Raw genomic sequence first — 23,523 nt, 5'->3', positions numbered from 1 at the left:
TTGTACTCAGCTTTGCACTACCATATGTTTAGGTAAGATAGCATAAATACCTTCTTAAAATATTCCTCATAACCAGTTTAAATACAATAACAATGTGACAGTTGGATAAGGATCCACCAATTGCAGGGGAATGATTGGGCATTTTGAAGGATATTTATTAAATGAAACTGAGGAATAAAAACTGAAACTTTATTAAATTATGACTGTTTTTCCTCTTTATAACCGTCTACATTGCCCTGTTAGTATATGAACACGAGTACATTTGTAAATATGAAATATGTAAACATAGTTATTTCTTGTTGTTTCTGAAGGTAAGACTGCATCAAGTTTCTGATATGTTGATTTTTCTTACTGCTGTTTCATTTTAGTTAAGTTTTGATTTAAAAAAATAATAATAAATTTATAAACAAAAACATTTTTTCTTTCTCCAGCTCTTAGAATGAATAATTTATCATTATCTAGAAATGTTCATTCCTGTGTGTTTGTACGAAAGCACATTATTTAAAACAAACAGTTTTTCTGTAAAACATCAAGCGAAAATTGATACCAGTTGAAATGTGGGTCAAAATTGTAGAAATAACGACTCAACATTCTTGATATTTTTTTTTTGTTGATACCCCTATCTTCTCTGCCGTATACGGATTATATTGTCACTTGTGCTTCTGAGGGATTATGTTATGAGCGCTAGTATTAACCGTTACGATACTGATTTTAAGAAGTTTTTACGTTACTTAACGTGCACACACCTTGATGCATGTACATGAAAAAAAGGCACTAGCAAGTGTCACTCAAACCTAATGTGAAGTTAAAACTTGCTGGTATAAAACACAAATTCTTTGGCATGGATGTCTTTTCAAATCTGTCTGACCCACTATAGCGTATACTGTCCATACATAGGAAATAATAGACTTGGTATAGGAAGCACTTGCACTCATTTGCAGAGTTATAACTACTGGTTGAACAGCTGTGGAGAAGAGAGGGTGAACCAGGGACAAAGATAAAAGTGGTGGGGAACTAGACGAGTCCATTATTATAAGAGGTAAAAGGATAAAGAAAAGGGAGAAGGACAAGTCTGGAAGCTGCCATGATGGACAGACAGGGAGGAAGGTAGGGAGGGCATGTCTGTGTGGAGGAGGGCGTGAGACTACAAGAGAAAGGGGGAAGATGGATGAGTAGGGACCAGTGAGAGAAGAGTGAAATAATGCAGAAAAAAATAAATGGTAGGAAAAGAGTAGGCAAATGATACAGGACAAGAGTGTAGCTGTAGCAGAATGAATCATTTATGTATTAGTTAAACTGACCCAGAATATGGGAGTAAGTGCTAAGTGTTTGTGTTTTCAATCAGTGAGAGTCAGTCAATTCTCCTCTGCAGGAGAGTGTGTGTGTGTCTGTGTCTGGCAGATGGTCAGGGCCACACACACACAAATACACATACAGCTGACCGTCCCCAAGGGTCGTATAATAGGTTCTCCTGTTGTAGTCGTTCTACCCTTCAGAGGAATCCACTCTCTCTGACCCGGCATGCCTTAGAAGGACTTTTACTGTGTACACTGAAGAGTCCTGAACCAGCCAGCTGTTCCTTTCTCTAAACCATTATTTGCATTTTTATTGATATTCATGATTACAAGCTGGTGGCTCAGTGACCCCCTGCTGGAGTTAAGTTTTAGCATTTAGTTCCGGTTTAAGGCGGTCCTGGTTTATTTAGGAGTGACCAAACTCCAAGAACCTACTGAAAAGTTGTGTCCTCTCGTTTGTAGCCTTCTCCTTTGAGCTGGTGTTAACTCTAGTGTTTGCCATTTAACGTGACAGCAAACAACAGCCGTAGATGAGAAACTATGCGAGTATTTTTGCCAAAAGACCAAAAAAGTGCTACTAAACACAAATCTTGGAGACATCACACAGGGTATCAATCATCTCAGTCATTGAGCATACTTTAGCACAGCCCTGGAAGCGGGGAAATTGACTTCTGTGGCTGTAATGCTGCTCCAACAAGTGCTCCAATTTATGCTTTCACATATTTTTAAGCGCTAGTTCTGTTCGCATAAACAAAAATGCTACAAAGACATTTTATCATTTCGACTTGCTATCAAAGTATTAAATGTAAGACAGTTTGCTGCTAGGAGGCACATTTCTGTACTGTACACATGGTCTGAAATGATGTCCGTCTGAGCTGTTAGTTTTTGTTGTTTGTTGCGGATCATCTTTTTTGTTATTATCATGCACATGTAAATGTGGTCCAGCAGCATTTTTCTGCAGTTACTGCAGGTCAGTTGAACACCGGTCAGTTTGATTATGTTCCTTCAGCTTGTGTTCTCTGATCATAATCAGGCTGTTTAACAATAGCAAACACGGGCTCAGTTGTTCAGATCAGATTCTTAGATTTGAGATTAGAGAGAGGGTCAGTTGAATCCAGTCTGCTGCCGTGTTATTTTAGTTTGTACAGTATGACTAACTGCTGCGCTGTGAGTGATTCAGAGCAGATAAAGCTGTGCTGTTCACTCATCATCACACAGCAGGGGAATTTCTCTGTCCTGTGTTTTAGTTCCCTGTCAGCCTATCGGTCATGTTCATCATGCTGTATTTATAACTGTGTCTGTCTGTTCATTACACAAGATCTAGCTAATGGGCAAAAATAAAGTTGGGTGCAGTGCTGCTCTCTTTTCTTTTTTTCTGTTTTTCCCTTTTTTAAGTATCTGGTGTATGAATCAGTTTTTAAGGAGATTACTGGAATACAAAGTATTTTGAAAATGTCCTAGTGTTATACTGATACTCAGAGGTTGTTGCTAAAAATATCACATAACACTGAGGCACACAGGGTCAGACCTCTATTCTGTTCTCATATCCACTAACAGAGGGCTGAAGTCAGCCTTCAGTCTGGTGTGGGAGAAAAGAAAACCAGGCTCCGATCCAACTATTGTATAAAAATTGGCTCAGGCGAAATTCTCAAACACATCTACTTTACTTTAATCTTCCCCTCTTCAGTGGAAGTATTAAATTGTTATCCATTTGCTAACTTATGTGGATTTTATTGGCTTCGTTTTCAGACACAGTGTAGCTACAGATTTTGTTTCAGAGTGTGCACATGAAATTTTTTGTTTTTAAAAAAAAGGGGGGGAAATTCATTAAATAGAGATGGGGTGTTATTCAGAGGTCAGATTAACTTGCTGCATCTACTAAACATTAGCGAAAAGTGCTAGTAAGTATTTCTGTATGTATGAACACTTGAAAGAGAGTGAGAATGATGGCTTTGTGTCTGCATTAAAGAGAGACAACTACTTTATACTGGCTGTGTGTGCCATTTCATCTCAGTCAGTGCTTCATGTCAGCCATTGTTACACAAATGTATAGCTGAGATTACTGTTCGTTATAACACACCTGAAGACAGCTAATTTGTTTGATTCATTCACTTAGTTTCCTTTATATTTGCAGGAACTCAGTAAAGTTATTAATCATTATTAAGTAATCCAAAGTCATGGTGTATGTCATTACTGTTTAACAGTAAATGTCTGTATGTGTTTTGTTTCCAGAGTTGAGGATGATGGCAGAGGGGCGTTTTGCTAGTCTGCCCAGGTCTCTTCAAGCACACCACACCCTGGGAGGAGGCACAGGCCACTCTGGAGTACCCAGCAGCCCTCTTGGTGCCCCAAGCAATAATACCTGCTCCTCCAGGAGGCACCAGGCCTCTCTCACATCCTCCATGGATCTTCTCAGCTCCAGACCTGGGTAAGCTGTGTAACCATCAGAAGCTCACTGCTGTTGAGTCATTTATTAGAAATCAGCAATAGTAACATTTCCTATTGTGAGTAACTGTTTGCTTTTTGTCCTGCAGTCTCCATCCAGGCCAGTGTGGCAGCCTATCAGAAAAGCCAGCTGCCGCCTACCAGCCAATCTCTATTCATGGGACTCTGCCTCGGCGCAAAAGAGGGGGGGTCAACCTTGCCACACATGGAAACTACACCTGGGACCCCAAAGCCAATCACACAGAGCCTTTAATTTATGAGAATGCATTACTGACTGCTGAGTACCCTCATCAGTCCATGACCTCTTCACTGGTCCAAAATATCGCTGATGACTTCCATGGTTACAGGTAAACATGTTCACAAACACAGACAAACATGGATAATGCTTCTGGATGTTTATAGTTTCATTTTCATTCTGCGGTTTGTTCTTGCACATTCTGGGCAAATGATAGTCTTCATCACAAGTACGACTGTTGCTTATCTTTATATCTGTCAGATGTTTGTGTAGGGAAACCATCTTTCAGAAGAAGCACCTTTTGTTCAGTACTATCATGATAAAAGGTGATTGTTGCAGGGGTGTCTTCTCATTCTGAAGGTTGGCACTGTTTGATGATCAGAGACTGTTAGGGCTCTCGAGAAAACACTGCTCCTCTTCAGACTGGAGAGTGAGACAGTGTGGAGTTGGATGGAGAAAAGTGAGGTTGTATAGAGACCCCTGAGGGGGTGTAGTGATTAGCTCAACTTCAGAGGGAGCACACACACACACAAACCCACACACATCTCATCCCTCATCATGTCCTCCACCTTTCTATCTCTAGTGTAGAGTTACAACAGACTGTATCTGATGTAGCCAGCTTTGTGTGTGCATGTGATGTGCATCTGTGGGCGCATTCGTGTAGCCCCCAGCAGTTGGGTTACCTTTGTTGGTCAGGGTGTGGCGTGGCAGATCAGAGACTACTGTGAAGTCTTTGTCTCTACTTTTTATCTGTCTGCCTCCATGCTGGATAGATTTCATAGACCGCTGACATACAGAGGGACAATTTGTCCAGGTCAAATTCAGCCTGTGCAGGTGGCAAAATAATGAGTAGCATATTGTTCTTTTTTTGTGTTCTTTCATAACGTTAGTACAACTTTTGACTGATTAAAGTTAATCAAAATTCAGCCATTACCTGATGATAAAGTTCATCAAGAAAGCATATTTCTAAAGTTTTGGCATGTTGGTTCTCATCCACCCACCAGGGGCGTAATTTCCAGGGGGGTTAGGGGGGTTATTTCGAATGTGAAATAGTTGCATGTTTAATCATCTGGGAATTTACCCAGATTTATTTATTTATTTAGACAGAGATCTTGACACCCCCCCCCCCATCCCCCAGCCTTACTTCAAGTTAAGACTGTGAGAATCAGGCAAAAGTCGCTTTTGATTATTCCTTCAGAATCAGCGCAGTTGAGTTTTTAAACTTATCCATCTACTGACTCAAATCCAGAGTATTTCCAAATAAGGCTCAGTTAGTATATTTGTCTCTCACGTGTTGTGAACTCTCTGTTGTCATTACCACTCAGTTGTTGAATTATTCCAGGCCAAAACTCACACCCCCACTGGGGCGAGGCACCTTGAGTAGACTCAACAACAGTGAGGAGACTGTTGTTGTGATTTGGCGTTATACAAATAAAATTGAGCTGAATAACTTCAGGTGATATAACACAGTTTTGCATTCTGAGCTACTTTTCATTTCTTAAAAACGTGTCTAATTTGATTTAGATTGTTTGCCATTAACTCCACTTTAGGCTGACAGCAAAGAATGTCAGTAGTGTTCCCTTTAAGCAGTCAGAGCAGATCCAAAATTATTGCAACTTTAAGTAATAAACTTTGGATCTCGATGCCTTTGAAATGGTTGTTTCAAAGACGAGGACCAGGTTTGCACCCACTCAGTCAATTGCTGTCGTCAGATTGATTACAGTGGGTTGGCAAGCTGCAAGTCTGCATTTATGAAGTAGACGGCAATAATTTGCTTGCGCACTCCAATCTGTCTGAGTGTGGTCGCAGTCAGTCCAAGTTGGGCCACAGTTTTTGTAGCCATGTGCTTTCTGCACCCAGGCAAACCTTGTGATTGAAAGTGATCACCCTGAGGTTGAGGACATGTGCAACCACCTAGTCACACGCTCTTCTATTTTGACTCTAGTGTGACTGAGCCATAATGTAAGGATGGCAGCTAATGACCTGACAGAAAGGGAAGTATCTTATTCAAGTCCACATCCTCAAATTTAAAGTTTCCTGTTCAATTATGCTTGTTTTTATGAGTTGACACAAATTCTTTTTCCTATTCAAACTAAAACATTCAAACTTTTTATTTTTCTAGTGCATATATAGATTGCTTGCTTACTGTGATCTTAACACTCCCAGAAATTTTCCAAATTCCAGAATTTCCTCCCACCTCTGGTCATTTGGTTTCAAACTACAAACAATTCACAGCAGAGATTTCTATAAAATAATCAGTATGTCTTTATGGAATGTAACCACTGACTGTCCATTGCTGGCCTATGACCCCTAACCTTATGTCACACTATCTTCCCATTGGTCCATGTGTCTTTGTGTTGACCTCTGAGGGCAGCTCTAGGACCACCAAGAAAGGAGGGGGAGGAGGAAACTGAGCAGACAGAGTTCAGAGTTGGAGGGAGTGTAGATGGACAATAACAGACTGGTGACATCTGAAACTTTTCCTTTTATTTGTATAGTGTAAATGAAATTCTGAATTCCCCACCCGCTAACAATAACTCACTAACAAGTACTTTATGTAAGGTTTGTTCATATAGTGCTTTTTAAGAGCCAGAAAGTGCTTTACCGCATAAAATAAGATGCAACAAATTGTATAAATGGATAAAACGAAACAAACGCAATCGTGCACGGGTGGATCTTAAACTTGTTTTTAAAGATAGCAAGGTAGTTCACGGATCTCAAGTCCAAGGAAAGCAAATTCTACACAAACAGATATCAAACATTTCTTTAGAACAATAGTTCAGTGTTTAATTTTAAACATTATGCTACCTTATACCTTGGATGCACTATAAAATGCATACCAGTAAACAGATCATCATTGATCATCAAGAACAAAATGGACTTCCTTTTCCCAAATGCACTCAATATTATTGTTTTTTTGTAGTTTTGTGAAAGCTGAATCATTACAAAAGGTTCACTAAAAATGTCCTTTTGTAGGCTAAACTCAACAGATTGTCCTGGAAAGGGGATGATTCAGAATAAATCTGCTATCTACAGCAGTGCAAATGACATTTAGCCTTGTATTTTACCTATTTGTACTGAAAAGATGTTGTATCTGAAAAGATGCCAGGTGTCAGAGCTGTTCTTATTGTAATTTATTCTAATTTATCAATTTATTTAGTTTTTGTTACTCCGTTTCATTTCTGCTTTGCATTGTGGCCAACAGAGCCAGTGTGTTTTGCAGCATATTGTATGAAACTAAGATCAAATGCATTTTGGGAATTAATTAATGCCATTTATTTTAGAATAACTGTTCAGCCTGTGGTATTAAAACTATAATGCATAGAAATCAGCTAAGATAAACACAAAATGACAGTAAATTGAGACTTTTCACGGAGTCTTTCTAATGGAAGCACACTGACCTCTGTAGGCTGCCTTCAGACTCTGCATGCTGCCATCAACTTTTTCCATTTCTCCTTATCCTTGTCTGTCTCTCTCTCTCTCTGTCTTAGCCTCCCTTCAACACACTCTCTCTCCCACACACACAAATATAGTGTAGTTCCTAACTTAAGCCAGTTGTGGTCATGCTGAGTATTGTGCGGTGAAGCGCAAAGAACAACAGTAGCCAGAAAAAGATTGTGGCGAGTGCTGCCTCGCAGTGGTCAGCTCGTGTCCCCTGGAATGCTTCGCTATCGCACATCCATCATGCTCTGTTTAAATTCTTTTAACGCTGTAGCCAGGATGAGTAAACATTGCTAACCTAGCACACAAGGAGCGACACCGAATCTCTGTTTGCTCCGGGGCTATCACTCTGTTTGTGAGCCTGACCTTTGACCTGCCCGAGGGGAATTTTCAAAAAAGGGAATTTCCCTCCCTCAATTTTGGCACTTTTAACCCAGGAGGATGTAGATGGGTGTTGTCTGTCTGCATTGAACCCACCTAATCCTGGAGATCCAGGCCGAGGTTACAAGGGGCAAGTGGTTGGAGTGGTAAAAAACTTTGGTCCCATCAAAGGTCCAGCAAACCACTGACCTCAGAGAAGCAACACACATGGATACAGAAAATGTTCAGTGAGTTTCTGATTTGAGTTTATATTTCAAACCACAGAAATTCCTCTACTGCTTCTATGTCCTTTATCTTCAGCGTTGAATATCAAGCACTAATCAGTGTATGCCAAACATAATGCATTACCTGCAGCAGGTGCTTTTATAACATAGGACAGAGGTTATAAGCTCATGGCTCTGCAGCCACTCACAGCTCTTTTCCCATTGGTAGAAGCTTCCTTTTGCTTTGATATAGAGTATCACCAGCAGTTCACATTTTAAATTTTGTCAGCATGTCAGCAGTGCAGTGGTTAGCACTGTCATCTCACGGCAAGAAGGTCTCTGGCTATTTATAGCTTCCTCCCACAATCCAAAAGACATATGTGTTAGATTAACTGGTGACTTTTAAAATTGAATTTAGGTACAAATGTAAGCACAAATGTTTGTTTCTCTATTACCCTGCAGTAGGCTGGTGACCTGTCCAGGGTGTACACAACCTATCAGACAGCTGGGATAGGCGCCATCCCCACTGTGACCCCTATATTGGATAAGTGAAAGAGGATGGATGGATGGAGTAAAAGGAAGCTATATCTATCGCTTGGTGCTTCATCCTGTAATTTTGGAATAGCAGGGGAGAGCATGGATGCATACACATACCCATCTAGTTTTTTTTATTCCTCATAGTTGTATATTTTACATTTTTTTTAAAAAAGCAAAGGAAAATTGAGAATTTAACAGCAGGCAAACAGATTTGTTTGCTGTCTCTGCTAATACCTGAAACTTGTCTTGTAAATGGTCTACAGTGAAAAAAAATAACCCCAAAAATGTGAAAAGACGTTTCAGGAACGAGCACACAGCATCTGTATGGGAATGAATGAAAGGGAGCAATTTCGGAAATGTTGTGGAAAGTAGAGTAGATCGAAAGCACTTGATCACATCTTCGAACTCAATGCCGCTGCTAGTTTTGTGGCAGTTTAGGAGGTGAGGCAAGGGTGAATTCAGAGCGTGAATTCCTGAAAGAGCGCCCCCTTCTTAGACTTCAAAAAACTTTCACAATATTACATTTATGGCGCTTTTTCCAAATACAGTGACAGACTGAGTCATACAATCGTCAAATAAACCTCACAAAGAAATTAGTTCAGCTCCAGTATACTCAAGTGCATAAAGTTTTACTTTATAGTACATTTAATTTGATTTATTTTGTACTCAGGTATGCATGCATACATTTATAGATCTGTTTCTAAGTAGGACTGCACATGCTAATGGATGTTGTTTTCATCTGTTTGGCAATTTTTTTGTTGGTAATCATTCTAAAATGTCATGAATGCAATACACACATGGTATTATTGTAATGGATGAATGTTTAGTGTATAGTGTAGGGGTTTACACTGGTGAAGGATGCCCAGTTTGATTTTAGGTGGAGACAATACAAAACAAAACAAAAAATCAACCTGGCGGAGCGACCTACTGTAGCGACTCCTTTTGGTGCAGCTGAAAGTGCTTTCTCTCAGCACCTTCAGGAAGTTCCTGATGGTGTCAGACACAGCCACTGAGAGGAAACCTCGGTGCAGATTTCATCTGTAAGCCCTGACGACCTGCCAGATGACTGATCTGTGCACCTAAAATAGAATCAGGTTTAATATGCTGCATTTCATCGGTTCTGCAAACTCATTAAGGGTAAGAGAGATCTGAACACCTTCCATGAATGATGACTATACATTGTTGTGAATGAGGCCTTCTGTTCAGTTACATAACTAAATCCCACTCATTATTTGGGGCCATGTTTAAACTGCGAGGGCTTAGAGCTGCACATATTTGGTTTGGTAAGTAATGGACTGTGCTAATATTCCCGTGGGAAAACCAGTGCAGGCCTAAGGGATTTAAACTACCAACCTTGGTAATGTAGCCACGGATTTGAGCTAATTACCCCTTTCACTGAGCCCCTGGTTGTAAGCCTCCTGTCGAGACTCTGAGCTGCAATTCGAGTACCAATGTTCAACGCAGAGATGGAGAGCACCGAAAGAGTTTTGTTAAGGGATAAAATATGACAAGCTAACATTGGCGGAAAAAACAAACGGAGAACAAAAATACGAAGATTGAAAATGAGTAATCTGATCTTTAAACAATTGATAAACAAAAGTGATTAAAAAAGCAGATAAAACTGCAGCGCGTGTAAGCTGAGATTAGGAAGGTGGACAAAAGCATTTTTTTTGTGAATAAGAGAATTACAGAAAAATGCAAAAAGAGGAAATTAGAAAAGTGTGTGTTTGTGTGTGTGCTCTAACCTCTCTGTGAAATTGTCAGTGGACTCTGAATGGCAGGCGTGTGGCTGCGATGTGTTATGATGGGGGAGGAGAGAGAGAGAGAGAGAGAGAGAGAGAGAGGCCAAGTCAGACAGGCAGTAAGGGAACATGTTTACCACTAAAAGAAAGGGAGTGAAAGTCAGGCAGCGAAACCGGGAAAACAGGAGACTTAAAGCAGTGTAGTGCAAACTTTGGTTCCACTTGATTCTTTTTTTTTTTCTTTGAGAAACCCACTCCCAAGTGGGACCTACAGTAGTAGATGTGGATTAACTCTGCGTTGCCACAAGAATCAGCCCTCTGCTTTAGAGCGCAGGTTTGGCTTCTTATCATACAGGCACTTGTTTGGATCACCCTGTTAGACCTTTAAAGAAAAAGTGCCACACCTCCACACCTATAATTCATCTCCTACGGAGTGACGAGGGCTGAATACCCATCTTCAGCACCAGTCAGCGAGCGGCCTTGACTGTGTAGTTTATTTGTAATAGGAGCTATAAGGAGGACCTAAAGGTCCCATCTGGGTCCTTTTGGCAGGATGTGTTCTCTAAATCGGACCTTGTCTCTGTCTGTGTTCCCCAGGGAGCCTGCAGCCGGGCCCGACGCCACAGTGGACTACGTTAAGGTAGGAAAAGCAGTGGTGCTATATTGTTTGTCTGCTGTTGCTGAAAATAAGCGGTTCCATGATAATCAATGTAAATATTTTGCTTACTGAAAATATGGCTGCTTATTACTGCCTCTATAACGCATAAAACAGTATTTAAAAAGACTGATTGTAAAATGGTAAAACACACAGAAGTAAAATAAGATGTACGACCCCGCCAGGCTTAATTTAGTTTAGCAGACTAAAGTGGAAGCTTGTTGTGTGTATTATAGTAGGAAGGAAAAAGTTATACTAGCAGTTATGTAAAACCTCAGACCTCCCACCCTGCTGTGAAAATACTGCAGTACTAAAGTAAAGACATTTTGCCAGGGGGAATAAAAGTAAAACATTTAGTAAAGCCCACCAATAAAGGATTACATCTAACGGGACACATCTGCCACTGGATATGAAACACCAGCTGTTTCTGCAGACTGAGGTGTAAACATCACTCTTAGGTGAGGTTAATCTAATTGCACCTCGACTGCTTGGATAATGTGCCTTTAAATCATATGCTCAGTTTTGTTGTTGTCACACAGCTTTAAATCATATTCGTACCACCTGCACCGCAGTTTTCAGTCAAAGACGGATGACGACGGAGATGCGATGGTTCTGTTAACACAGTTCTTTGCCTTTCTTATTTTTGGCTCCTGTCTGCTCGGTTGTTAAGAAATTTGTATTATTAAGACCATCAAACAAAATACAAACCTTCTGTACTGCACATTTAGTGGAGAAAAGGCAGGGTATCTAATCTAAATACATTTTCAGCAGCAACCAAATTGAGTGCTGAAGCTGGTTTACCTAATCTTTAGTCAGACATTGCCTTATTTAAATCATAATTATGCCTGTATTTTTGCAGGTTTCTTAGAACAACAGTGTTAAACAGACACTGACATGATTGCATTACTGGGAAAGAGTCTGTATTTTTATGTTTTGTTTTGGTTTTAAATCAATGAATGAAATTAAACAGGAACGATTTTCCGATTCCCACGCTTGCAACTGTGTGGCTAGAGAAGAGACAAGTAAACAAATAAACCAGCAAAAATCAAATTGTATTATGAGGCAAAGGCGTGGGAGGAAAAAGCACAGCAGATAATCAGGCCTGTAGTCACAGACAGCTGTTCATATATCAGCACAGCTCATCTTGTTTTGTAGACGGCTCGTCTGTACCTTCTGTTCATAAAGAAATGCGCAGGTTCAACTTCATTATTTATCAAAATAAATAATTCTATCATTTTCCTAAATGATATTTGTTTGTGTGAAAATGGTAAACTTTCTTTCCTCGAATGGGAAAAAAACTGTTTTTATAGACCTCACAATAAAAAAAATTATTACTCAAACTTTGCAGTCCAATCCCTGCATCTCTGTCATAGATTGTAGACGTAGGCAAGAAACAGTGGAAATCAGAGAGAGGAGGGTGGCATGCAAATATGTCCTGAGCTGGAGTCATGCATGAAGTTTGCATTATGTGGTGTCCACATCGACGCTTTGGCCCTCATGACACTGACCTATGTGATCTAATTTTGTCCTGTGAACAGCGACATCATTAGTTTCTTTCAGATCTTTGCAGATGTCATAACATTTACTGCAAACTACTAGATTTTACTGTAAATAAAGCCTGTCATTACATACAAACCCACAGTGGTTTCTCCACTTTTCTTTTTCCCAACATTTTCTTTCAAATCAGTTCTTTTTCTCTGTGTACGACCACGTTCCAACTACTCCTCTCTCCTCCATCTGTTGGCTCATATGTTTGGATGCTAACACCCCATTGTAAAAAGCAAACTCTGTCCTTCCCATGGGAGCGGGTCACACATGTGGGAGCTAACCTCACAGAACACTCTCAAACCTGTGAGCCCACATGCACAAATAGTACTTTGTGTGCATTTCTTTGGTCACACACATGGTGTATCAACAGAGTGCGTAGCCTATTTTGTGTGCGTCTGCGTGCTGACCGCATATGTGGCCTACTGTATTCCAGGTATTATATAATATGTGTGAAAGCCTAGCTGTCAGCTCTGCTTCTGTGCTGCTCCAGGTGTGTTTGCATTTCCACTGTGGATGAAAACACACACATAGACCGTACAGGTACAGTACAGGTGTTGTGTGGCATATGCTTTGGAAACTGTTTTTTTACAAACAGTTGTCAGTACAGTGAGTGTTGCATTGTTCTCTGTGATTATGTCAAGTAGATGTGAGCAGAATGGGTGTATGTGGGGAAGGAAGTCTCTGTGGAAAACAATAGTTTTAATATATTCTCAACTTCACCACCTTATGGCCAGTTTCTCTTCTCGTTGACAGCCTCTGTTTGATGTTCGTCACTAAGCATCCAATCAGCTTGTTTCCTTCTCTAGAAATAGACATAACATGAAGAAGAAGTCTAGTGCCCTGTCTTGCAAATTTAAAGACAATGGAACCAGATTTTGCTAAATGTAATAGGTTCTTCCTTTAATCATGCTCCACCTATTGACCAGATTTAAAGAAAACCAACAAGGTGTTGTTTAGTAATCGTGCTGACAAAGAGGCAAAAGCACTGGTGAAGGAATGAAGTCAAATTGAAGTGTCTCTTTCTCACAGAAAGTAAAATTTACTGAGGATTATAAAGTAGGTATCAAGATAAGTACTGTATAACTTTACTGAGTAGAAGGTAATAGGAGCAGATTGTTGATTTTACTATGACTTGGCCAGACTTAATAGTACAATAGGTGGCAGTATAATACAGCACGATCTCTGTATTATTTGATGACAAATTAAATGATAGAGAGAGGAAAAGAAAGACCCTCAGTGATTCAGTGTGAACACAACTCTTCTTCTACTAAGCCTTTGCTAAAAGACTCTTTTGCACTCTTTTATTCCCACACAATGAGTTGAAAGTTGCTGTAAACCCTCATGAGAGAGCTTTAGGAAACAATAATGCTCTGTGTGTGTGTGTGTGTGTGTGTGTGTGGTCTTGGGTTGCAGTAGCTATTAACTCTGTGTGGATGACACTTGTATAGAGCACACACACATACTGAAGGCACCAGTTTGAAACTGTGCTTTGCTAATAATAAAGATAAAAGAGCAGTAACTGTTTGAATTCACTTACAAACAGCTATTCAAGCATTTGTTGAGTTTTAGAGGAGTGCACCATCTGCTGGCCAAACTGAGGAAAGGGACTGTCAGACCCGAAAATAGAAATGTCGCTGTAGATGGATGTTGTTGTGAATGTTTGTTAATTAGAAGTCCAAACAATAGTGTGACTTTCATACCAGTCTGTCAGTGAGCCAGCATGACTTCAACAGCAAGCAGCCAGCCACGCTCGGCACCCCTTCAGCTATTTAGCCTCACCAACCTGCTTGGTTTGTCTCTCTGCTCGTCCATGAACTGGACACCCAGTCAGTTATTCAGTTTGTCAGCCTATAAGTGGAACAGGCAGCTGGCCAGTAACCCTCACCAGCTTGCTACAGAATATCATCAGTAATAATTTTCCTGTTAATTCGTCAGTGGCTGTTCAGTCTCCAGATTTTCTCAGTGATGATTTTGAGCAAGTGTGGTCAGATTACAGAAATCGTGATCATACGCTCTATGCTCAAGGGAAGAAGCAAGTAACATCAAGGTTTTTCTTTGTCATCTTAGATTCAGATTTACCTAAAAAAAAAAAAAAAAAAAAAAAAAACATTAACTTTTGGGTAATAATCTAGACACGGATATTTTTTCTCCTTTATTGAAGCTATCGCCCGTTTTTAAACAGTTGTAGCTCATGCTGAGTAATTGTCTGTTTTTAAATTTGGGTCAAACCATATGAGCCAGTTTCCCAGACATGGATTTAATCTAAATCTGGGCTAAAGAGAGAGTCACAGAAGAATCGTACTGAAGAAAACAACAAGAAAATAGTCTAGAACCAGTCTTCGTGTCATGAAAATGGAAGTCACGTTGCTCATATGTATGGATGTATTAATGTTAAAATACCCTCAACCTTTCTGATACTTGTCTTTCATGTTATATTAAATTGTCTGCACTGTAAATAAAAGAGGACATTTTTTTCCAGTGTTCAAACCAAATATCAGATGCTTCTTGCATTAACTGTGAAGCTGATCTTCTCTTTGTAAAATTGTTATGTTTGTATTCTTGTTTTTCAAGTATACAATAAAGTAAATAAGTATGAGTAGTAGTTTGTATTTTTAATTGTAGTTTATGGAACTTTGGTGCTCCAGTGTACTTTACAAAAGCAAATACACCAACAAATTAGTTTCTCTTTTGACCCACATAAAATGTATTGTAGCCTCTTACTGCATGTGCTTTCACTGACTATATAAGGATCACGTTGAACCAATCAGTACGGCTCGACACCAAGATCGCAGTCTATTATATTATTGATCACTCAGTCACCCCCACCTCATACACACACACAGTCTGCACATGTGTGCATGTGACAGACTCACCCAGAGGGTGAATAGAAGTGTCACTGATTTTATTGATGCATTAGGGGATGAGGAAGCGTGATGAATGCTGCCTAACTGGTACAGAAGGACAGTGAAGCTTCAATTGTGGTGTGATATCATACTGCACCGTAGAATCCAATTTCTGCCAACCAAGTTTGCAGCCACTGTCAGGAAATGTAAAACCTGTGCCTACTGCATGTCTCCTTTACTGTATTTATCCTTGAGACTGTTGGGAATCGTGACCTTGTAAATGGATGTGTAGTACATTTGGACATGAATTCTTTATTAAGTTTACTACCTAATGCAATTTGATGCAGATTGTATGAGATGTGTTTATAGAACAAATGCAAACTGAAAGATGAATCACTTGTATTTGTTCGTTCTTGTAGAAAGCACTTCTCATCTTTATATTTTGCTACTGTTCTGATCAGTTTTGTATATTGGTGGCAGTTCAGGCTTACATTAGCATCCTATTGTCCTATTGTACTTTGGCCAGTTAAGCTGCATTATGGGAAATTTAGGTGCCTTGTATGTCGTTAGGTACTTCAATTCAGGCTTTGGCAAAAGAAGTTAAAATAAATCCTAGGATGAGTGGAATATTCTGTTAACACATCATGAAAAGAGAAAAGATCCTTTACTTTCAACATCATTGACTGCATATAGTTTCTCTCAGTCCCCCCGGACAGTAAAATATACATCCTGAAATAAAACTACATATTTAAGCCAATTTTTACATAAAAAAATAGCCCTCTTTCATCCCCAATTTTCCATTTTATTATATTTCATGTAATTACCTCAGGTTGCTGAAACAGCACAGTCTCTCGTATTTGACAGAACCAACAAACAGATAGAAATAGAAAACATAGAACCTCAGCGCCCCAATTTCTGTCCTTCACTGTTTTTCCAAAGCATTCCTGGAGCGACGGATGTGTGTATTTTAAGGTGGACGTTTAGCCTAGCTGGTGATTTGGGGCTGCTGTGGTCGCCAGTCGTGTGTGTGTGTGTGTGTGTGTGTGTGTGTGTGTGTGTGTGTGTGTGTGTGTGTGCGCGCCTCTATGTGGTGCCTTAGGGAATGTTCTACATGTATTTCCTTCATGGGTCCTCATGAGAGTTCACACTGTAATTAGTGGCTCAGTTTCCTGCGACCGAATATTCCCTTCAACTTGTTGTTGCTGGCGTGTCACCCTCAGTGTGTGTCTAGTCTTTGTGTGCATGTGGCTGTTCTTATGGTAAATGGTCTGTATTTGTATAGCGCTTTTGTAGTCCCTAAGGACCCCAAAGCGCTTTACACAACCAGTCATCCACCCATTCACACACACATTCACACACTGGTGATGGCAAGCTACATTGTAGATGGTAGTGTTTGTGCTGTATACTCATTGTTATTTCTTTTCTTTCTGTCTTTGTACACTGCTATATTTTCTCTCTGGATCTAGTTACGTTTGTCCAACCAATGTTTTCCTCACTTTCTTCCCTGAAGAAGTTGATAAGTTTTACTGGCCTGAAAATGACATATTTATTAACTTTATCATATTTTCATGCCAATATACTTTTTTCACTTTCCTGCTTTGGGGCCAGTTTCCTTTGTCGGATGTCAGCATAGGTCTGTGTGTGAACTGGTGTGAAAGCCTAAGAGTTTCACCAGTGTGTGGGTGTAATTGCTCAGCAGGCATTAAGTAACACAAGTGGCCAGCATCAGTCCACAGCACACATGCACACTCACTCTTGGCAGACCCTTCCCTTTGTCTCCAAGTGGATTATTTAGTACACAACACTGGTTGAACAGCAGCTATTTCCTATTGAAACTTTCTTTGTGACTCATAGCCGTTTTCTTAAAATACTTACTGCCTACTCTGGAAGTGATATACTTTTAGTTTTTGGGTTTTTTTTTCTGTGATGTATTTTCTGTTCTCAAACTGCTGGTTTGAGCAGTTGGAAGAGCTGCAATTCCAACCATGGCTTTACACCAAAAAAGATTATCTCTTATGGAAACTTTAACATCATCTATATGAGACTGAAAGACAGTCACACAAGGGCTGGACATTGTTTTTGAAAGGCAGATAAACCTAAAGTAGTAATGCAGAAACTCCACAGCTATGAGTACTCAGACAGAAAAGGCATACATAATTATTTGGCCAGTATTTTGGTCAAACTGTCACTTTAGAGACTAAATTGAGTAACAAACCAATCAGCACAATCAGTGCAAATTCTGAACAAATGATTTGAGTCAGAGGGAAACAATAGCAACAGTTTAGGTTTGAAATGTCATACTGAATGCATGCAGAGGATGCAAAGCCGATGTACACAGTTTTCTTTCCATTGCCCATGTGTTTGCAGTGAGAGCAGGCGGGAGACTCTGCCTTTGGGTCACTCCCAGTTTATCAACAGTTGATTGGTGCAAACCACCTCACATGGGTCTTTCTCTCTCCCATATATGGAGCTTAGGGAGGCAGGGCAAAAGGGAAATTTAAAGAAAAAATGTGTGAGAAAGTGGAGGGCTCACTCTGCGGGGACTGTGGAGGAGAGAGGCAGAGACGACAGAATGTTAGTAACAGTTATCCCAGGGGAGATGTTCACTCCTTAGTCTGAGAGACTGGAAAATTTCTGACTTGTGATATTGATCCAGCAGCAGTTAGTACTCGACCATCTGTGTAACTCTTAATGAAGGTTTTACTGGAAGAGGCAAATGGGAATCATTGGGAACTTGTCGTTCATGTTGTTCTTCAGTCACCTTGACTGCAGATCTAACTGAGCTGGCCGAAGGCAGCATTTGTTACCCCGTTAGTGTCGGCAGATAGAACAAGTCGATAATGTCGGAGAGATGCAACCTCAAAGCCCTGACAGCAGCTCTGTGTTGCTTCTACCACAAGAATTCTGTCATCGGCGCAAAGGTGAGGAAACACAGGAGAGTGTGTGAGAATGTGTCCATGTTACCTATTTTATCATTGAATTCATCTTCATGTTTTGTACTTTTGCTTTGTGTAAAATTCATCATACAAGGTGTAACTGTAAGTGCCCATGTGCAGGTGTTTTGTGAATGCTTGCATGCTACAGACTTTATGCTGGTGTTGTCCATCATGAGATGATCTTAGTCCAGGGGTAGATTAAAAAGTAAGAGGTTTGTTTGCCTTTAAAGTATTAATAGCATGCAACTTCAGAAACATTCTTTAATGCAAGCATGCTTTTCAAGGCTTGTTTCATCTTGTTGTTTCAAGGAGATGGTGGAAAGAAAACAACATATTGCCCTGCAGAAAACAGTCTGAAAAGTGTGTGGTAACACTTCCAGCCTGAGCAAAATCTAATCAGCCTAAATAGTCCTTCTCTTTTCCATCACTCTCACTGTGAACACTGGGCTTTTATTAGTCAGACCAGACACTCTCATAAATGGCCAACTGTGCGACTGTCTGTCTGAGGGTGTGATTGTGAGATATATGCTGGCTTCATCCATAACTAGTGCTGGCAGACAGATAAGGCTGTGTGTGAAGGAAGTGGTGAGATGGTTAGACAGTTAACAGGACAGGGGTAGTAGTCCTCATGTGGATAATAAATTACCAGCTTGTGCTAGTTTGTCTTCTTTATGACATCAGTAAATTGTATGAATGTCATTACTTGATTGGATGCAGCGAGCAGTAGCGGGGCAGGAGGCTGAGGTGGGGTGGTGTGTCCCTCTGTGGATCAGCCTGGAGATTGTCTTCAGCAAATTCTGTACATTTCCATCTGCTGCTAAAATGCACTTTGTGCCTGGATAACGTCTGTTTACAGGTCTTTATATGTATCTTCTAAGAGCACACAGGGTGATGCACTGACCTCACCACAAAGTATGCCAAGAAGTTGTTCTGAAGTTTTCAGCATATTGCATCTTCATCAGACGATATTTTTCTGTGCATTTTCTCCAGTCAACTCTCAACCATATGTCAGTGTTACGGAAAAGTACACTTAAAATCCATTTCCCTTCAAATGGAAAGCTGTCAAAGAGGGGGAAAAGTATTACTCTGTGCTCTCAAACCAATCCAAACCATCCAGGAAAACTTGGATTCCTACTTAATGCATATGGCAGTTCATCAGCACTTCCTCTCACTAAGAGTTGCCTGTAATGACTGTTGTTGATGTGTGCTGTCTATCCAGACCTTCTGTTTCAGAGAGAAAACAAATGACCAATAGTTAAATTACTGCTCATTTAGAAATTGAATGAATAAAACCTGAGATGTTCTGTCTGTCACTCTCTTGGTTATTTTAAGAATCCTCCAGTCTGTTCATTTAAATGATGCTTCGATGCAATGTGAACTTGTTATCCTTATTTGATATCTTTGTTGTTTTCTCAAGAACCAGAACTGCACAGCACCGCTCCCATCCATCTCATGCTCTTCTGTCTCTTTTGTGAGTTTTCCCCCAGCTCATCCTCATCCTCTTCATTAGTGCTTTTCTGTTTTCTCTCTGTCTCTCTGTGTCTTTACTTTTGACTCCATATTGCCTGGGGTTTTGTTCCATTCCCCTTTTCATTCTCCCCTCCATCTGTTTCTCTGGGAGGTCGCCATTTATCCACAGAGGCCCTGCTTCCTGTTTCTGTGCCTGCTGAGATTCAGGCTTACTTGTGCTGGTATCCTTAGCTATTAGATCACATCATTGACACTTTTTCGTTTTTTTTGTTTGCATTAGCTGCCATGATCCAACATAGCTGGGTTGTATGCATAGTTAGATTGCTTCTGTGCTTACATTTGCTGTAAAACTATGCATTAAAAAGTTCTTTTTATCTTAATCCCGTTGCATGATAAGGTTCTTTCTCTATCGTTGTATAGCAGAAACCATTATTCATCTTTAGCTCTTAAAACATGATGCTCTAAAACTTAAAAACCCTCAGTTGCTATTTCAGGCTTAGCTCATTGCTTGGAGATCAATCCTTTCTACTGTTTCTAAAAAATCTTTTTACATCACTAAGCATGAATCTCATCTGTATCTTTGAGGCAGTCGACCTCAGTTATCGCTGTAGGATTTGAATCTGGAAGGAATCCTCTTTTGACTTTCACAGTACATGACCAACAGTCTATAGCCATTCAGTCGTTGTTCATACAGGTTCAGGAACCTAGCTGCAGAGATTTGTTCCCACCCATCCACAAGAGCATTAGTGAGGCACCGATGCTGGTGCTGAGATCGTGGCTTACAGAACAAATTAAGATGGCACTGACGATGAACCCTCTTTGGCTGCCCCAGGCTGACCAATCAGATGCTCTCTGGCCTAAACACAGGAAGATGTTTGTATTTAGTTGTGTGTAAACAGGAAAGGAAGGGACCTTTTTGATGACGAAGACAACATGCAGAGATAGAAAATCAAAACATCAACAGCTATTAGGTTTTATCAACTGTCCTCAGCGGTAATGATGCCCATTTAATTCAATGTTAGAGTCAAACACAGTGTTGTTGTCAGGCCCTAAAAAGCTAAACTGAAGCTGCTCTGAGGAAAAGCATTTGGATGCTGCATGACTGTTCAGCAGGAATATTCTCATTAAGCCCACCTCAATTCGACATGTATTCTTGACACAACCTGCACCGCTGTTTGCATTCATGTATTCACTTTTTAAAGCTTTGTGACTTGATTGGGGATGCATACTATGCAGTATGTAGACACAGTGGGAAATGGTAGCATGAAGAGAGGGAGGAGGAAAAAACTGAAATTGTTAAGTAAGAGAGATGAAAAGAAAAGGAAATGCCAGAAATACAGCAGACCAAAGAGTTGTTATTTTAATGATGATTGCTCCAGTGAAACCCATTTGATGGGTATCCCAACTCTCATTTAAGCATTTTGTTTGTTGAACTTTCAAAACTTTTGCCTTTAGCAACTCAAGACTTTCATAATACTAATTGGTTGCATTCTAAAAATAGAAATAAAGAAGATGAAAAGCTGCATAGCCTGACTTCACCTCTAAAATGATCTCAGACGTCACCATAATTGTAATGATGTGTCTGTTATGGTGCTGCGTTGCTTGTATACTGCTGCAGTGGTCATAATCCCACTGTACAGTGTAGCATCACAGATAAAGATTATTTTGAGACCCAACCAGAGACCAAGGCAATAGTTTTTATTGTTTCTTCTTGAAAGAAATGTGTTGCAACTGAGGCAGCAGAAGAGTTTCCTCTATGGTCTTCTACAGTATTTTAGTTGGTGTTTGAAGAATTGTTAATATACTGACTCCGCTGCATATTTGAACATGATTCAAATGGAGCTGCTTCTTCTAGTCAGTCTTCAGGCTTTTTTGTTATCTGCAATCCTGCAGGCTGGCGGTATCAACTAAGAATCTCAGGTTCACCACTTTATTTCAGCACACAAGCCGCATAAGTTGAGGTAAGGTGAGGATTATAACGTCATCTAATGTATTTGTAACTTTACATGTGTGTAAGGTGATGAGGAATCAGAGTTATGATGGTAAAAGGTTGTTTGTCCTCACTTCACTGAACACAAAAGGCAAGCAGCTTACCCAGGTGGCCGCTGCTTCTGATTGGTTGCCACACACGACTGGATTATTACAGAAATGTATCATCGTCACCATATATAGAGAAACCTTTAAAGGGTTAAAAGTACCTTCAATCTTCAAATCCATGAAATCAGAAGAAAATCCAATCACTGCAGAGATCCTTTTTCACAGTACCTTTGTTTTTAGTTGGAGATTATTTTCTGTGGCATGTCAGATTTTTGTTTTTGTTAAGCTGCTTAACACTGAGCTATGAATCACAAAATATAACCAACTCGAGGGATGAATCACTGTTGTCTACACATAACGGATGACAAAGAATCAATTTTTAGGTGCCTTGTTACAAGCAGTCTGTTGTAAAAAGCGAGTTGGAGAATGGTTGCAATCACAGCATTGTAAGATGGCAAAATGTACCCTTAGGCCCCCTTTAAAAGTTGATGTGTACCGTAAACCTACGTATATGGATCAGTACTTAAGGTTTGACTCTCATCATCCACTGGATCACAAATTGTGAGTCATCAGCACGCTGCAACACAGAGCAAACACCATCCCCACAGACACAGCGGCCAGGGAAGGAGAAGAACATCACATCAAGAAGGCCCTGAGTAAATGTGGTTATCCAGGCTGGACATTCGTCAAAGCTGGGAAGGCGCCAAAAGACAGATCCAGCCGATCCAGGAGAGAAGGACAACCGATACCTAAGCGAAAACCCTTAGTGATCCCGTATGTATCAGGAGTATCAGAACAGCTGAGATGCATTTTTTCTAAACACCAGGTCTCTGTGGCTTTTAAACCCCAAAACACGCTGTGCCAAAAACTGGTCCACCCCAAGGATCAGGACCCCCGACACAAACAGAGTAACATAGTGTACGCTGTTAAGTGCTGGAGGATTGCAAGGATTTATACATCGGGGACACCAAACAACCTCTGGCGAAGCGGATGGCACAACACAGAAGAGCTACCTCGTAAGGCCAGGACTCTGCAGTCTATTTACACCTACAGGCCAGTGGACACTCTTTCCATGATGAGGATGTACACATCCTGATGAGGAAGGGACGCTGGTTTGAGCGCGGAGTCAAGGAGGCCATTTACGTGAAAAGGGAAAGACCATCTCTGAATTGAGGAGGGGGCCTAAGGGTACATCTTTGCCATCTTACAATGCTGTGATTGCAGCCATTCCCCAACTCTCTGTGAATGGTACTCATGGCCATTGATCAGTGGTTGTTGATCAATGGTCAACTCACCTCATAGCCCATTGTTCATTCAGTGGGCTAGTTTCAGTCATTGTGCAAATGTACAGTTTGTTACCATTTGCTGCAGGGTCTACCTTACCATATAAAGCACCTTGAGGTGACTTTTGCTGTCATTTGGCGCTGTATAAATAAAACTGAACTGACTAAGGTTGTGGAAACCTGCAGTCAGCTGAGACTAAAGAAGTCACTTGGATGAGTGACGAAACGTTTCTCCCATTGAAAACACTACGTCCAGATGAACAGAATCATCCTTTTGGGACATCATTTATTCCCATTTCTTTAGTTTAAGCTATGAAAATTACCAAAGATAACAGTTGAACAGGCATAAAATTGGATTTTTTCCAACAACAAGGAGGTTCCCAAAGTGCTGTTAGCTGAAAACTTGGTGCATGGTGAGCAGTGTGTCCTCATTAGAAACGGTCTCAGTGGCTGTTACGAAGTCATTCTTAAT

At 40.4% G+C, this 23,523-nt stretch overlaps 1 protein-coding gene across 6 annotated transcripts in view; it reads left to right on the top strand.

Annotated features, from left to right (window-relative positions):
* The window catches only part of bcar3 (BCAR3 adaptor protein, NSP family member), a 70,443-nt gene that overhangs the window by 26,686 nt on the left and 20,234 nt on the right, over nucleotides 1-23,523 (top strand). For 5 of the 6 annotated variants that reach the window (XM_084910844.1, XM_084910841.1, XM_084910843.1 and 2 more), the window contains 3 exons: nucleotides 3,528-3,723; nucleotides 3,830-4,087; nucleotides 10,877-10,919. In XM_084910844.1, the coding sequence (XP_084766970.1) occupies nucleotides 3,528-3,723; nucleotides 3,830-4,087; nucleotides 10,877-10,919 (497 nt within the window). Of the gene's footprint in view, nucleotides 1-3,527; nucleotides 3,724-3,829; nucleotides 4,088-10,876; nucleotides 10,920-16,426; nucleotides 18,247-23,523 lie in introns of those variants that run through there. The other variant, XM_084910846.1, reaches the window with a different exon arrangement.

The sequence above is a fragment of the Perissodus microlepis genome, chromosome 17, assembly GCF_051167445.1.
Source record: "Perissodus microlepis isolate ML-2025 ecotype Zambia chromosome 17, ASM5116744v1, whole genome shotgun sequence".
NCBI lineage: Eukaryota > Metazoa > Chordata > Actinopteri > Cichliformes > Cichlidae > Perissodus > Perissodus microlepis.
The sequence above is the reverse complement of the archived record's forward strand: the minus strand, read 5'-3'. Positions and strand labels throughout refer to the sequence as shown.